The sequence below is a fragment of the Bos grunniens genome, chromosome 3 (genome assembly GCF_055505025.1).
Source record: "Bos grunniens cultivar Pamir isolate PY7600 chromosome 3, Bosgru_T2T1.0, whole genome shotgun sequence".
In the NCBI taxonomy this organism is placed as follows: Eukaryota; Metazoa; Chordata; class Mammalia; order Artiodactyla; family Bovidae; genus Bos; species Bos grunniens.
Genome location: NC_141167.1, coordinates 32,049,662 through 32,062,398, shown reverse-complemented (window position 1 = coordinate 32,062,398; position 12,737 = coordinate 32,049,662). Strand labels below are relative to the sequence as shown.

Sequence of the window (12,737 nt, the reverse complement as noted above, 5' to 3'; positions counted from 1 at the left end):
TGCTCAGACCCTTAGCATCTCCTAACCAAGTAGGAGGATGGTAGGGGCATCCACACCAGCAGGGGAAGAAGGGCTGGTGCTAATCCTGCTGCTCTGGTCTCGTGTCCACTGTCTCCTGGGATACATTTTCCATCACCGGTGTGCTGTTGTGCCTCAGCTGTCACCCAGTCATTGCTGTGTGTACCTTGTTCCACTGATTAAACATTTGCCTCTATTCTTGATTTTTACTCATTTTTCCCCTCCTCTGTAAGGCCTTAAACCCTAGTTTGCATTCCCACTGCCCTAATAAATTATCTAAATGCTACAACTTCTTGCCCTAGATGCTGAAGTCTATCTCAGGATGCTGTCAATAATCCTTTAGCTAACTGATACAGTCCCTGTCCTAGAATCACAGTGATGCCACCTCTGTGAGCTTTAGCTTGGCTACTGCCTATAGCATTGTGATTAATAGCACTTGACTTGACTCCAGTAGAACAGATGGATTTGAAGCTAATTCTGCCTCTTATAGGCTGTGGAAAACAGAGGAAAAACTCGCAGTCTCTTTGTGCCTCAGTTTCTTCATCCATATAAAGGGGATAATGACATCTAACTCTTAAGATTATTGAAAAGTCTGAATGGTATATATATATATATTTAATGTACAAAGGAAATTTGATATGTGTAGTGACCATTGTGCCTGATACAAAACAAGCACTCAATACATAAAGGGTGCCTGTTGTTATTTCTAACAGCCCAGATCATGACATTTAAGCATAGAAATCTGGTCTTCAATTAAATCCTCAAGAAGCTGGCTAAATCCCCCTAAGGATTCGTTTCCCTATTTCCTGACCCAACTCTTGCTATGTTCTCTTATTTTCCTGCCAGCTCACTGCCAGTTTTACTACAGCTCACTAATAACTGCATTAGTCAGAATAAGATAGGCTATGCTGCACTAACAAATAACCCCCTGATTTTAAGCTTTATACAGCAAAGGTTTATTTATATCAAAATCTGATGACTACTGGATAGGTCTCCTTAGAAGCTCTCTTAAAAGAACAGACTTTGGGATCCAGGATCCTTCTGTCTTGTGATTCCACTCTTCTGAGATTACTGCAAAAGGAGAAAAGAGAAAGTGGACCACTGAGCAGGCAGCCCTACAAGTAACATCCACTACTCTCCCCACATCCCATCAATGAGAACCTAGTCATACACCCAAATCTAATTGCGAGGGAGGTTGGAAAATATAGCCTTCTCAGACACCCAAGAAAGGGAGAAAGAATTGGGATTTGGTGAATACAAGCATTTTCTCTGCTCATCTTACTCCCTTAGTAAAATAACCTCCATATTATTTAGCTACCAGAAGAGGTAGCTATATCTCAGAACCTTGAGTTTTCTATCCCTCCTCCTCCAGGCTCATCAGCACTGTGCTGCTGCTGCTGCTAAGTTGCTCAGTCGTGTCCGACTCTGTGCGACCCCATGGACTGCAGCCTACCAGGCTCCTCCGTCCTTGGGATTTTCCAGGCAAGAGTACTGGAGTGGGGTGCCATTGCCTTCTCCGCTCGTCAGCACTGTGAGTCTCTTGTTAATCAGTACCCATGCTGACCTCAGTGGACACTGCTCTTTATTTAACACTTCATCCCAAATGTAGATCAAAGGTGCTTCCTTTTTCACTATTCCAAAGCTGAAGCTAAATATCAAATTATATTAGATTTTACCAAAGACTGGGGAATGATATATGAGGAATAAATACAGAGAAATCTACAGTTGCTCATTTGCTTTTTTATAAATGGATTTTATGCATCTTCAGCTGAGTCTTCCATAGGACCACCTGCCTGCCACACTTCTGTCCTGCAGCCACAGGTCAGGGGCCATCTGACCCGTCCTATCCAGGAATGCCATACATGTGTCTCAAGTCCACAAAGTAAAGCATGGCATTTGTGGGGGAGTGATTAGAGGCAGGGGGATGGCTATATGCGTGGAGGAGAGAAGCTATTCCTCCATAACGCCTTGCAAGGCAAACAGATCTAACTCTTACCCTTTGATTTGAGCTTTCAAATACATGTAAAATCAGCTAACCCAAATTATGATTCACGAGTCATATGCCAATTGACCTGTGCCACTCCTTCCTCAGTACTCCGAGCCTCCGAGTTGCAATCATGTGGTAATCCTGTGCCACATGTGGTATTCCATGTGGTATTCCTGTGTTTCCCAAGGAAACATGACCAAAGAGAGACAGAGAGTTTCCTGATAGAATTGCCCATCTGAAGAACTCCTTTTCTGGATGATGGGATATGGGCGTGACTGATATTGGGAACAATTCCCTACTTCCAGGCAAGCCCAGCTCCTTCCCACTGAGGAATGGTATTCCTTTGATCTCTACAAGATAAGCAGATCGGAAAAAACATATTAATAATTCATCTGAGTGATGCATACATAATGTAACTGGAGTTAATAGAGGGAGATGGCTTCCTTACAAGAGCCTAAAGGGTTGCTATGTTTCCAGTTCCGAGCAGAACTCAACACAAACTAGATGCTCAGATTCTTGATAAAAGGCTGTTAAAGGGAAAGCAACTTGCCTTAGTCATGTTTGTTAAAGGGAAAGCAACTTGCCTTGGTTGTGTTTATTTAGCATCCTTCAAAAAAGCTCTTACTAAATTATAATATACTATTAAGATGATGACTTAGATAAGCACAAAATTCAGATGTGAGCTTCCTTTCAGAAAAAAAGACAAATCATCTGGCTTGTACAGTTTTCACAAACTGGTAGAAAGGAAGCAGACCCTTTCTTGAACCCACACATCTCCTAACATAATTTGAGGTATTTTACCCTTAAATGATTTCCATTTAGATAATTGCATACCTTGTAGTAATCATTTCATGTTTCCACACTGCTCATCAATCCTTTCTGCCTTCCCATCCACCCTGTCCTCGGTATGGCTTTTATCTTTCTGTTTAATCATTCTGTTTTATTTGGCTCTGTATTGCCCAGTCCTTCAAGTTCTTCTGGATGCATCATGGAGGGGAGGAAGAAGCCACGGGTGAGGGTAGAGTAGAGTCAAAACAGAGAGTCAGACTTGGACTTTGCATGGCCGGGGGATTTTCCTTGACCTTTCTGAGTCTCATGTGCTTCACCTGTCCACCAGAGATAACCTCTCTTATCTCACATTGTCCTGAGGAACAGAAGAAAATATACGCAAACCATGTAGCTTGTTACACAATGGATTCTCAATAAATTGAGGTTCCCTTCATCTTTCCTTCTCTCCCTTTTGAAAGTAGTCAGGATATAAATTATACATAAATAAATCACACACTGCACTGGAAATCCTCAGAAATGATTAATGTAACTAATAATAATTTTAATATTAATAATGGGTTGCTTCAGCAGCACATCCTGATTCTGACAATCAATATGCTCCAGCTTTGTCTTCACACCACGAATACTGCTCAGAGCTTTGCCCTAGGAAGAGGTGAATGCACAGCATTGCCCATTTGTGGATATTACTTAAATCTCCCTTTTTTTAATATCACAGTATTCTGCTACAAACCCTTACTTATGGTGCAAAGTGTAAGCAATATGTTTGCTAAGAAATGAAAACTGAGACATGAATGGAAACACTAAAAAGCTACAAGCAGCGTGCAGGACTGAAAGTAAGGTTTGGAATCATGAAGAACGTGCTGGAAATACTGATTTCTACTGCTCAGTATGCCCAAGAATGGACAAGACCTCATTGGTGAGTATGGTCCATTATCCCCACTACAAGGAGGAGCAAACTGAAGCTAGGGGCTTGAAAGACAGCAATACCCATAAGATATGGAGCCTAACTTTAGCCCAAGGATCTGCTAAGCGTTCTTAGCGAATGATAAGACGGTTCAAATAACCCTCCAAGCTCTCAGATTCTGTGTTTATGAGTCTCTGTTTCTCAAGGATGCAAGTGGAAGCAACCAGAGGGGTGGTGAGTGTGGGCTCTGGAGCCAGACTGCCTGGATTGCAGTGTCTGCTTTCCCATTTATTAACTGCCTTAGCCTGGATCAGTGACTTTCATTGGTCTGTGGCTCATTTTCCTCCACTGGAAAATGAGAATCACAATAAAAACTAAATAAGGTGACATTTGTAACGTCTGGGGCACTGTTCCCCAGGAGAGTCCAAACTCGGTCAGTCATTTCCTGCTCCATGATTGAGTGCAGATCACAGTGGGCCACCCACCACCTTCCGGTATAGGAGGACCCCACAGTTCTTTCTTCAGTTGAATTATTTTTCCTGAAGTGTTCAGTTCAGTTCAGTCACTCAGTCGTGTCCGACTTGTTGTGACCCCATGGACTGCAGCATCCCAGGCTTCCCTGTCCATCACCAACTCCTGGAGTTTACTCAAACTCATGTCCATCGAGATGGTGATGCCATCCAACTGTCTCATCCTCTGTCGTCCCCTTCTTCTACCTTCAATGTTTCCCAGCATCAAGGTCCTTTCCAATTAGTCAGTTCTTTGCATCAGGTGGCCAAAGTATTGGAGTTTCAGCTTCAGCATCAGTCCTTCCAATGAATATTCAGGACTGATTTCCTTTAGGATGGACAGGTTGGATCTCCTTACAGTCCTAGAGACTCTCAAGAGTCTTCTCCAACACCATAGTTCAAAAGCATCAATTCTTCGGCACTCAGCTTTCTTTACGGTCCAACTCTCACATCCATACATGACTACTGGAAAAACCATAGCCTTGACTAGACGGACCTTTGTCAGCAAAGTAATGTTTCTTCTTTTTAATATGCAGTCTAGGTTTGTCATAGCTTTTCTTCCAAGGAGCAAACATCTTTTAATTTCATGGCTTCAGTCACCATCTGCAGTGATTTTGGAGCCCCTCAAAATAAAGTCTGTCACTGTTTCCATTGTTTTCCCATCTATTTGCCGTGAAGTGATGAGATCTAAACTTAGATCAAACCTCAAACTTCACATCCCCAATCCCCCTATCCACAGTGTCTCCACTATGAACCTTCTTTTCTGCCTCTCCCCTCCGTAAGCGTGTGTGCGTTCTCCTACCAAGCTGAATGCAAAGGGCTGCTTACTCATGGGATGGGGGCTCCCGAGCCAACTGGGATCGTTACAGGGAAATAAAAGTGTTCCTTCATCAGTACATCCAAATGTAGCATGGGCATTTTGACAGTGACATAGCCACCATGAATTGAGGAGAAAAGAAACAAGGAAGAGAGGAACTTTTTGGTGCTTATTTAGCAGTAAGCACTGTAGAGATTTTTGCCTGGCACAGTAATCCTCAAGCCAACATTGTCAGCCCTCTTATCTAGTTGTACACACCAGGAACATACATCTCAGGGGTTTGTTGAGAATCCCAAGGCCAACATCTAGTGGCGAAACTGAGTTTAGCACCTAGAGGATCATAAGGTAATAACAGGGGATCCTACTGAGTTCCAAGAGTCACAGTTCTTAAGCCCACTTGCAAAACACTCCTAACAGCTACCAATAAGTAGTGCCCACGACATCCTTTGACCTACCACGGTAACTTGTCCTAAACCAAACCAGAAGTACAGAGCTGTCAGTCTGGCCAGGTCCAGAGAGATGAAAGCCCTTCTGACCTACCTACTCCATCCCTCTGTCTTTGTAGGCTGGCCTGAAGCCACCAGGGGGTGCCCTAGCATTAAGAGCAAAAGGTATTTGACAACCTAATTATCACCTGGGGTTGGGAGGATGCTTCCTTTCCTGAGAGCTTCTGCCCATGATTTCTCATCATATGTGGTAAACATATGACCTGAGTGAAGGCTGGGCTTGGAGGGAAAGTTACAGAGAATCTTGGGCTTGTGCCTCATTTAGCTTGCAGGAGTGGCACCCCCATCTGTTGGTGGGCAGAGCCCACACCACTACAGTGTGGAGCAAACTGTGAAATCAATGGAGTGGGTGGGCTGACCATTGATTTTTTTAATTAAATAGCACATCGAGGCTCAGAAAATAGAAAATATCAGTGTGATCACACACAGCACGAGCAATTATTGTTTTGAAAATTTTAAATTGTAGTGTGTATGTGTCTGTGTGCTGACTCATGAGATAAAAGGTAGATCTGTGAGTCATTTATTATTAAAACACCTTGACCTAAAAATCTGATTAAAATTCAGATTCCCAGACCCTAGACCAGAAGAGGGTGCTCCTGTCTTCCTGTCTGCCCCGGGGGCCTTGAAGCCTATAGTTTTAACACAGCTGGCAGCTGAGATGATCAGCTCTGTCTGGGAGCCACCTGTTAGAAGAAAGGGCACTTAACTGAGTTTTCTCACCTGCTTCCCCACCCCCCCTTTTCTCTGGACAGGGTAGGGCAGGCTTTTCACTTCTTGGGAACCTGGCCTAACAAAGCAAGAAAAGTCACACTGACTGTACTTGAGACAGAGAACAAGCTTCTGGCTGCCCCCCACCCACCCCACTCCAGGACAGCTGTGAGCTCTGAACAACCAGAGATTGGGTTTCCAGCACCAGCTCTGTCAGAAAACAAACAAAAGCCCGAACACACACACACAGAAGCCAGAAAACAAAATCCTTTTAGAATTAGCCAGACCTGTGTTGAAACCTTGAGCCTTCTACTTACCACCTATGTGACCATGGGGCAGGTTTTTGGATCCTGTTTCCTTCTCTCGTTTTAAATGGGATTATAAGCCTCCCCAGGGTGAATGGAAGATTTGGGTGGAATAATGTATCCACATGCTCAGATAGGGCCTGACCAAAACAGGTGTCCCGCTCTAACAGCTCTCATTCTGGCTCCCTGAAATCCCCCGTGAGCTTGGATGGCTCTGTCCCCTTTGGGCTTTGGCTTCCCCGTTGTTAACAAGAGGGAAAGCACCCATCTGCAGGGCTGGAGTGGGGCGGAAACTGTGACCGAGAAAAATTACATTGTATGACCTGAGCCTTCTGCCCTAACCGGAGCCCCGCCAGCCGCCTTGTTCACCAGCTACTCCCACGAGGGCACAGCGTGAACTCCCTGCAGGGCGACGGGCGGACCAGCCTGGGAGAGAACAGCGGGCAGAGCCGCTGGCTGAGAAGCGCCAGAGTCTGCGGATCTTTGGACGGAAAGATCCCTTGCCCACTGCAGGTGCCGGTCCTGCGAACTCGGCGGATGGAGGCCGGCGCGCGCCCCGCCGCGGGCGAGAGCGCTCCAACCCCAGCAGAGGGAGGAGCCGCCGCCCAGGTGGGACAGGTGGGGAGCCTGAGCGCAGGTGTTTCCGCGGCGGCGGCCAGGGGAAGCGCTTGCTCCCTGGCAGGCGCTGGCAGAGCCAAACGTACCCTTGGCCTTAGGATCCAGCTCTGGGAAGCCGGTTTTGTCTCCCAGACTCTACCTCGGAAGAAAGTCATGGAAGCGGTAAGTCGTGGCGGGTTTGGTCGTGGGCTTTCTTGTGCGTCCAGTTCCTCCCGGCAGAAAGCATGGGGAGAGGCTGCCTGTGCACCCCGCCTCCTGGAGAGGAGTACACTTTCATGCCGTCCAGCTCACACTGGCCTGGCCTGGCGGGGGTGTGGTGGAAAGCGGAAAAGGGGTGTGTGTACTTGTCCTGTGCCACCTTGGAGGCTGAAGGGCAAGGGTCTCGAGGGGTGGCGTGAGGGACTCTACCTCCAGCGCTGTGAGCCAGGCTTCTAACCTCCCCTCCCCCGACTCAGCCCCCAGCCTGGGTGTCAGTGAGTGTTGGTCTCTGTCTGCTTGTCCTTTTGCCAGGCTGCAGGGGCTCTTCTGGCACCCCACTCCAGTACTCTTGCCTGGAAAATCCCATGGACGGAGGACCGTGGTAGGCTGCAGTCCATGGGGTCGCTAAGAGTCGGACATGACTGAGCGACTTCACTTTCATGCATTGGAGAAGGAAATGGCAACCCACTCCAGTGTTCTTGCCTGGAGGATCCCAGGGATGGGGGAGTCTATGGAGTCGCACAGAGTCACACAAGAATGAAGCGACTTAGCAGTAGCAGTAGCAGCAGGGGCTCTTCTGTGGCTTGCGGTTTTCCTGCGGGCTCTGCTTCTTATAAGCTGTATGGCCTGGGGCCAGTAAGTTCATTTTCCTTAGCCTCTGGTTCTTCACTGGTAAAATAGGATTACTACTAGAATAACTAGTGAGATGATTGGAGGTGTTTGTTAAAAAAAAAAACAAAAATTGGGGAAGTGCCCTGCACCGAGCAGGTGAACTTCCCTTCTGCTTAGATGGATGGCCACATCCTGTTTGCCTAGTTGGAGAGTTTTTTCACCTGACTGACCATATTTTCCTCTTTTCTAATTCTCCACCGCCTCCCTACTTCTCTAAAATAAGTCAGTTTCTCTACAAGGGGGCAGGGCAATGATGTGTTTCACCTTCATTGTCTTCTTTATTATGCATCTGGAGTCAAGTCATTTTCTTCTGTGAGTCAGGCACTTCCTTCCCAGAAGTTGGTTGTACGTGGGGATGGAGGACCCATTTTAGTGGTCACCGATCAGAAGAAGCTCCCTTTGGTCCCAAGGCAGTGGACACATGTCTCTGTGGCTGACCCTCCATTCCAGCTAGCTGAGTTTTGGAAGAGAGAGCAAAGGCACGCTGGTATGGTTTCTGTCTGTCTCCCCTCCTCTGAATTCTCTCCCTATCCTACAGTTTAGCAATTTCTGAGAAACTCCTAATTGATGGGAAAATGCCAGGGTGAATAGATCCAGTGTGGTTGTGAATAAAAAGAAACAAACTTATATTTTGCCCTCTCTGATATGCCAGGGGTATGCACTAGCTTCCATTGTTTCAGTGTATCTAGGTAACAACACAGTGAGGTCAAGGTCAGTGCTTTCTGCCCCAGTTCTTACAGGGAGGAAACAGAATGTTGTTCGTTACCCAATATCACACAGCTGGTAAGCAGCAGAGCCAAAGCACGGGCTGTGATTTGTCAGTAACAAATATTGAGTGCCAACTATAAGCCAGGCATTGCCGGCAAGGATGACAACTGGAAAATGGGGGAATGTTAGGTAACTGGAGAGAAAAATGTACCAAAGGGCATGTTAGCTCATGGCATTTTTATGGGATAAGATAATGCAGTTATGGGATAAGCTGATGTGGTTATGCAATGTTTTCTGCTCAGAGAAAGAGGGGGGAAAAAGATCAAAAGAGAAATATGGGTTATTTCTCATTTTAAAAGGATTTGTTGTAAAGCTAACAAAACACCAGTCCATATGCATAACTAAGCACCTGCATTGTGTTGTTAGGCCTCCTTCAGGGGCTGCAGATGCAGCAATGACCTAGCCAGAAATGCCTGCCTTCATACAACTTGTGTTCTACTGGTGAAGACACACACACGTTAGGTCAAATGGTGGTGAACTCAGTGTAGAAGCACAGAGTAAGGCAGAGTTTGAAGACTCTGAGGCAGTGAGCAGGAGAGGCTGGTATTTTAAATGGGATAGTTTCAAGAACAGCATCAGTACAAGGTGCCATTTGAGCAGACGCTTGAAGCAGGTGAGGACTTTGGTGCTGTGGATCTTGTAGGGAAGAGCGCTCTGCAGAGGGATACAAAACAAGTGCAAAAAGGCCCTGGGGCAGAAGCTTGTCTGATGTGTTCAAGGGCTCAGTAAGATGCCCAGCATGGAGAGATCAAAGGAGAGAGTGCGTGCGAAGAAGTAGAGGTCAGGTCACGTAGGATGCTGGAGGCCATTGTGGGAATTCCAGGTGCTCCTTGGAGTGAGATGGAGAGCACCTGAGTGTAATGAGTGGCAGAAGAGAATGATCCAGCTTGCTTTTTAAAAGGATCACCTGGCTGTTGTTTAGAAACTAGATGGTAGACGAAGCAGGATTAGAAGCTGGCTGACCAGTTAGGAGGCTCTTGCCTGAATTCAAGCAATAGAATATGGGGGCTCAGGCCAGAGTCTTAGCAATGAAGGTGACTAGAAATGGTTAGGTTCTGGATATGTATTAAAGGTGGATTTAACAAGATTAACTGATGGATGAAACAAAAAATGTGAAAGAAAGCCACGCTAGGGTGTGAAGCCTAAGCACCTTGAAGAATGTAGTTGACATTGAATGAGATGATTTAAGGTGGAACAGGTTTGCAGGGAGACCAGGGGGTCAGTTTTAGACATAGTAAATTATAGGTTGAGGGGCTGAGTAGACAGATATTGAGTTTAGAGTTTGAGGGGGAGGCCCAGCTAGGAATATGATTAACATAAAAAATTTTCATTGCTTGGCATAATGCTGGGTGCATAGCAGCATTTAGTATATGTTGCTGTGGCGGTTTTCAAACTTGGCTACACATTCTCTGACATTCCTCCCATCAAGATGTGGAGTCTGTGTTCCCTTGCCTTGAATCTGGGCAGAATCATGACTGGTTTGGCCAATAGACTGTGACACAAGTAACATTATGTGACTTTAGAGGCTGTGTCGTAAAGGACTATGCAGCTTCTACCTGGTTTGTGGGAACCCTTATTCTTGCAGCCCTTAACCCCCATGTAAGAGGTCTATGGAGACATCTGTCAACCAGCTGCTCTGGTTGACTGCTGCTGCTGCTGCTAAGTCGCTTCAGTCGTGTCCGACTCTGTACGACCCCATAGACAGCAGCCCACCAGGCTCCCCCGTCCCTGGGATTCTCCAGGCAAGGACACTGGAGTAGGTTGCCATTTCCTTCTCCAGTGCATGAAAGTGAAAAGTGAAAGTGAAGTCGCTTAGTCGTGTCGGCTCTGGTTGACAGTTCCTGTTAAACCTAGCCTTCCAGCATTCCTGCATGACAAAGAACCAGGGTTCTGCAGACCAGCCCATTTACTGGTGGCAATTTTATCACCACCCTGTGGAACAAAAGGGTCACCCTACTGAACCTAGCTCAAATTTCTATCCCAGCTAAATTGTGAGATAAGGAAAAATGGTTATTGTTTTAGGCCACTCAGTTGTGAGGTCTGTTTTGCAACAGTAGATACCGAAACTATTAATTTTTTCTTTATTTTAGTTATAAAAGTATCATTCTCCCTCATGGATATAAGGCTCTAGAGAGTTCTTTAAAAATATACTTTGTTACATAGTTCAGAGGTTGATGAAGTTCTACCTTGGTGCCTTCCCTCAGCTGAGTAGTTCCCCAGTCTTGGCAAGAGAGAATCCTAGCATTTTTAAGCTGAGATTGCTTGTCAGTGGGGGAGCTTAGAAAGTGGTACCTGAATTCTTGATGAATGAGCATTGTCTGCTGCTAAGTCGCTTCAGTCATGTCCGACTCTGTGCGACCCCATAGACGGCAGCCCACCAGGCTCCCCCGTCCCTGGGATTCTCCAGGCAAGAACATTGGAGTGGGTTGCCATTGCCTTCTCCAATGCATGAAAGGAAAAGTGAAAGTGAAGTTGCTCAGTCGTGTCCGACTCTTAGCGACCCCATGGACTGCAGCCTACCAGGCTCCTCCATCCATGGGATTTTCCAGGCGAGAGTACTGGAGTGGGGTGCCATTGCCTTCTCCTGAGCGTTGGCATTGGAGCCCAAATACCTGTATTTATGTTTCCTTCTGCCTCTTACTAGCCAAGTGACTTGAGCCAACCATTGAATAATAAAATGTAAGAGTTGGTAGATTTCTCAAAGACCAGCTAGTCTAATGACTCCCATTTTAGAGATGGGAAACTTGGAGCCCAGGAGGGAAAAGTCACACACTTTGCAACTACTTCTCGGCTGTGCCTTATACATAGTGGATGCTCTTAAATGATCTTGTTATTTTTTGAGAGTAAACTCTAGCATCAGATCATTAGGCTCTCCTCTTGCACTGTTCAGCAGAAGATCACCAAAGATCTTCTCTGAGTCAGGCCCTAGCTTAGAACTTCTAAAAGGGGAGTCTGTCATACATGTCCTCTAGTTGCTCAGTTTGGCAGGGGAGAATGTCAAGAAAACAGACAATTGCAGTATTAATGAAAAGTAGGGTGATGAAGAAAGGCTCAGGTTTTACCAGGAGCATCAAGAATGGGGACCTAACCCTAAGTGGGACCATCCAGGGTCTGTTGGAGGAGCTAGTATCTGAGATGCATGTCAGAGGAAGGACGGAAAGGGGAGGGAGTAGGCAGGGATGAGGGACAAGGGAAGACCCAAATCCCAAGAAGTAAATTGGAGCCAGATACTGAAACATCAGCATCTGGATAGCATCACCAATTCAATGGACGTGGATTTGAGCAAACGCTGGGAGATAGTGAAGAACAGGGAAGGTTGGCGTGCTGCAGTCCATGGGAGTCGGACATGACTTAGTGACTGAACAACAACTGAATCCCTTGAACACAGATGTACTTCATGCTGGAGACCAAGGGAGCCACTGAGGGCCAGCACCTCTGGGATGGGACTAAACACAGCCCTGTAGTCTTGTCATGCTCTGATGTCATAGGACTGTCCTAAGGTCATAGATGGCTTATTTTTGACAGTTCTGTCTAGAACCCAGGTTCTGAATGCTAAGTGAGACCACTTAGCAAGCCCTCAAGAACGATTTCAGGGTTTTTTTCTGAATATTCTGATTCTTAATAAATAGGTCATGAGGCAGGGTAACATCTGGAAAGGGGTGGGCCCACTGAGAAAGATATTGCTGTGAAGATGGTCTGTTGTTAATGAGCTTGTCCTTGGACAAGTGGAGTGCACAGGGATTCAGATCAGATGGTTGGGTGAAGCTTCTTGGGAATTCCAAGAGGTGGCCTTAAGACTGGTCACCTCCCTTCTATCTTTGCAGACAAGCTGTGCTGCAGAGGCCTCTTAAACAGTGTTGTGTAGTCCTTGATCATGAAACATGAAGTGACCTGCACAGCTGCAGGACTGATGTTCAGTCTTAACCAGCAGCTTGTAC

The 12,737-nt window shown here is 46.2% G+C and overlaps 1 protein-coding gene and 1 long non-coding RNA gene across 10 annotated transcripts in view; one reads left to right on the top strand and one right to left on the bottom strand.

Annotated features, from left to right (window-relative positions):
• Positions 1 to 950: 950 nt before the first annotated feature.
• On the bottom strand, positions 951 to 6,987 carry LOC147375428 (uncharacterized). 2 transcript variants are annotated; one of them, XR_015160064.1, is made up of 4 exons: positions 6,857 to 6,987; positions 2,840 to 3,149; positions 2,091 to 2,355; positions 951 to 1,089 (listed from the first exon to the last, which is right to left on the bottom strand). It is a non-coding gene; the product is annotated as an uncharacterized LOC147375428 (long non-coding RNA). The 2 variants fall into 2 exon arrangements; XR_015160065.1 differs by lacking the exon at positions 2,840 to 3,149 and having other exon boundaries at positions 6,857 to 6,986.
• Positions 6,988 to 7,080: 93 nt separating this feature from the next.
• FYB2 (FYN binding protein 2) overlaps positions 7,081 to 12,737 on the top strand; it is a 123,367-nt gene continuing 117,710 nt past the window's right edge. For 5 of the 8 annotated variants that reach the window (XR_015160061.1, XR_015160062.1, XM_086390183.1 and 2 more), the window contains exon 1: positions 7,081 to 7,323. Coding sequence is in view for 3 of the 8 variants with exons in the window: in XM_086390183.1 (XP_086246309.1) it covers positions 7,081 to 7,323 (243 nt within the window). In the remaining 5 variants the exon portion in view is untranslated. The remainder of the gene's footprint in view (positions 7,324 to 12,737) is intronic. The other 3 variants (XM_086390186.1, XM_086390184.1, XM_086390185.1) reach the window with 2 other exon arrangements.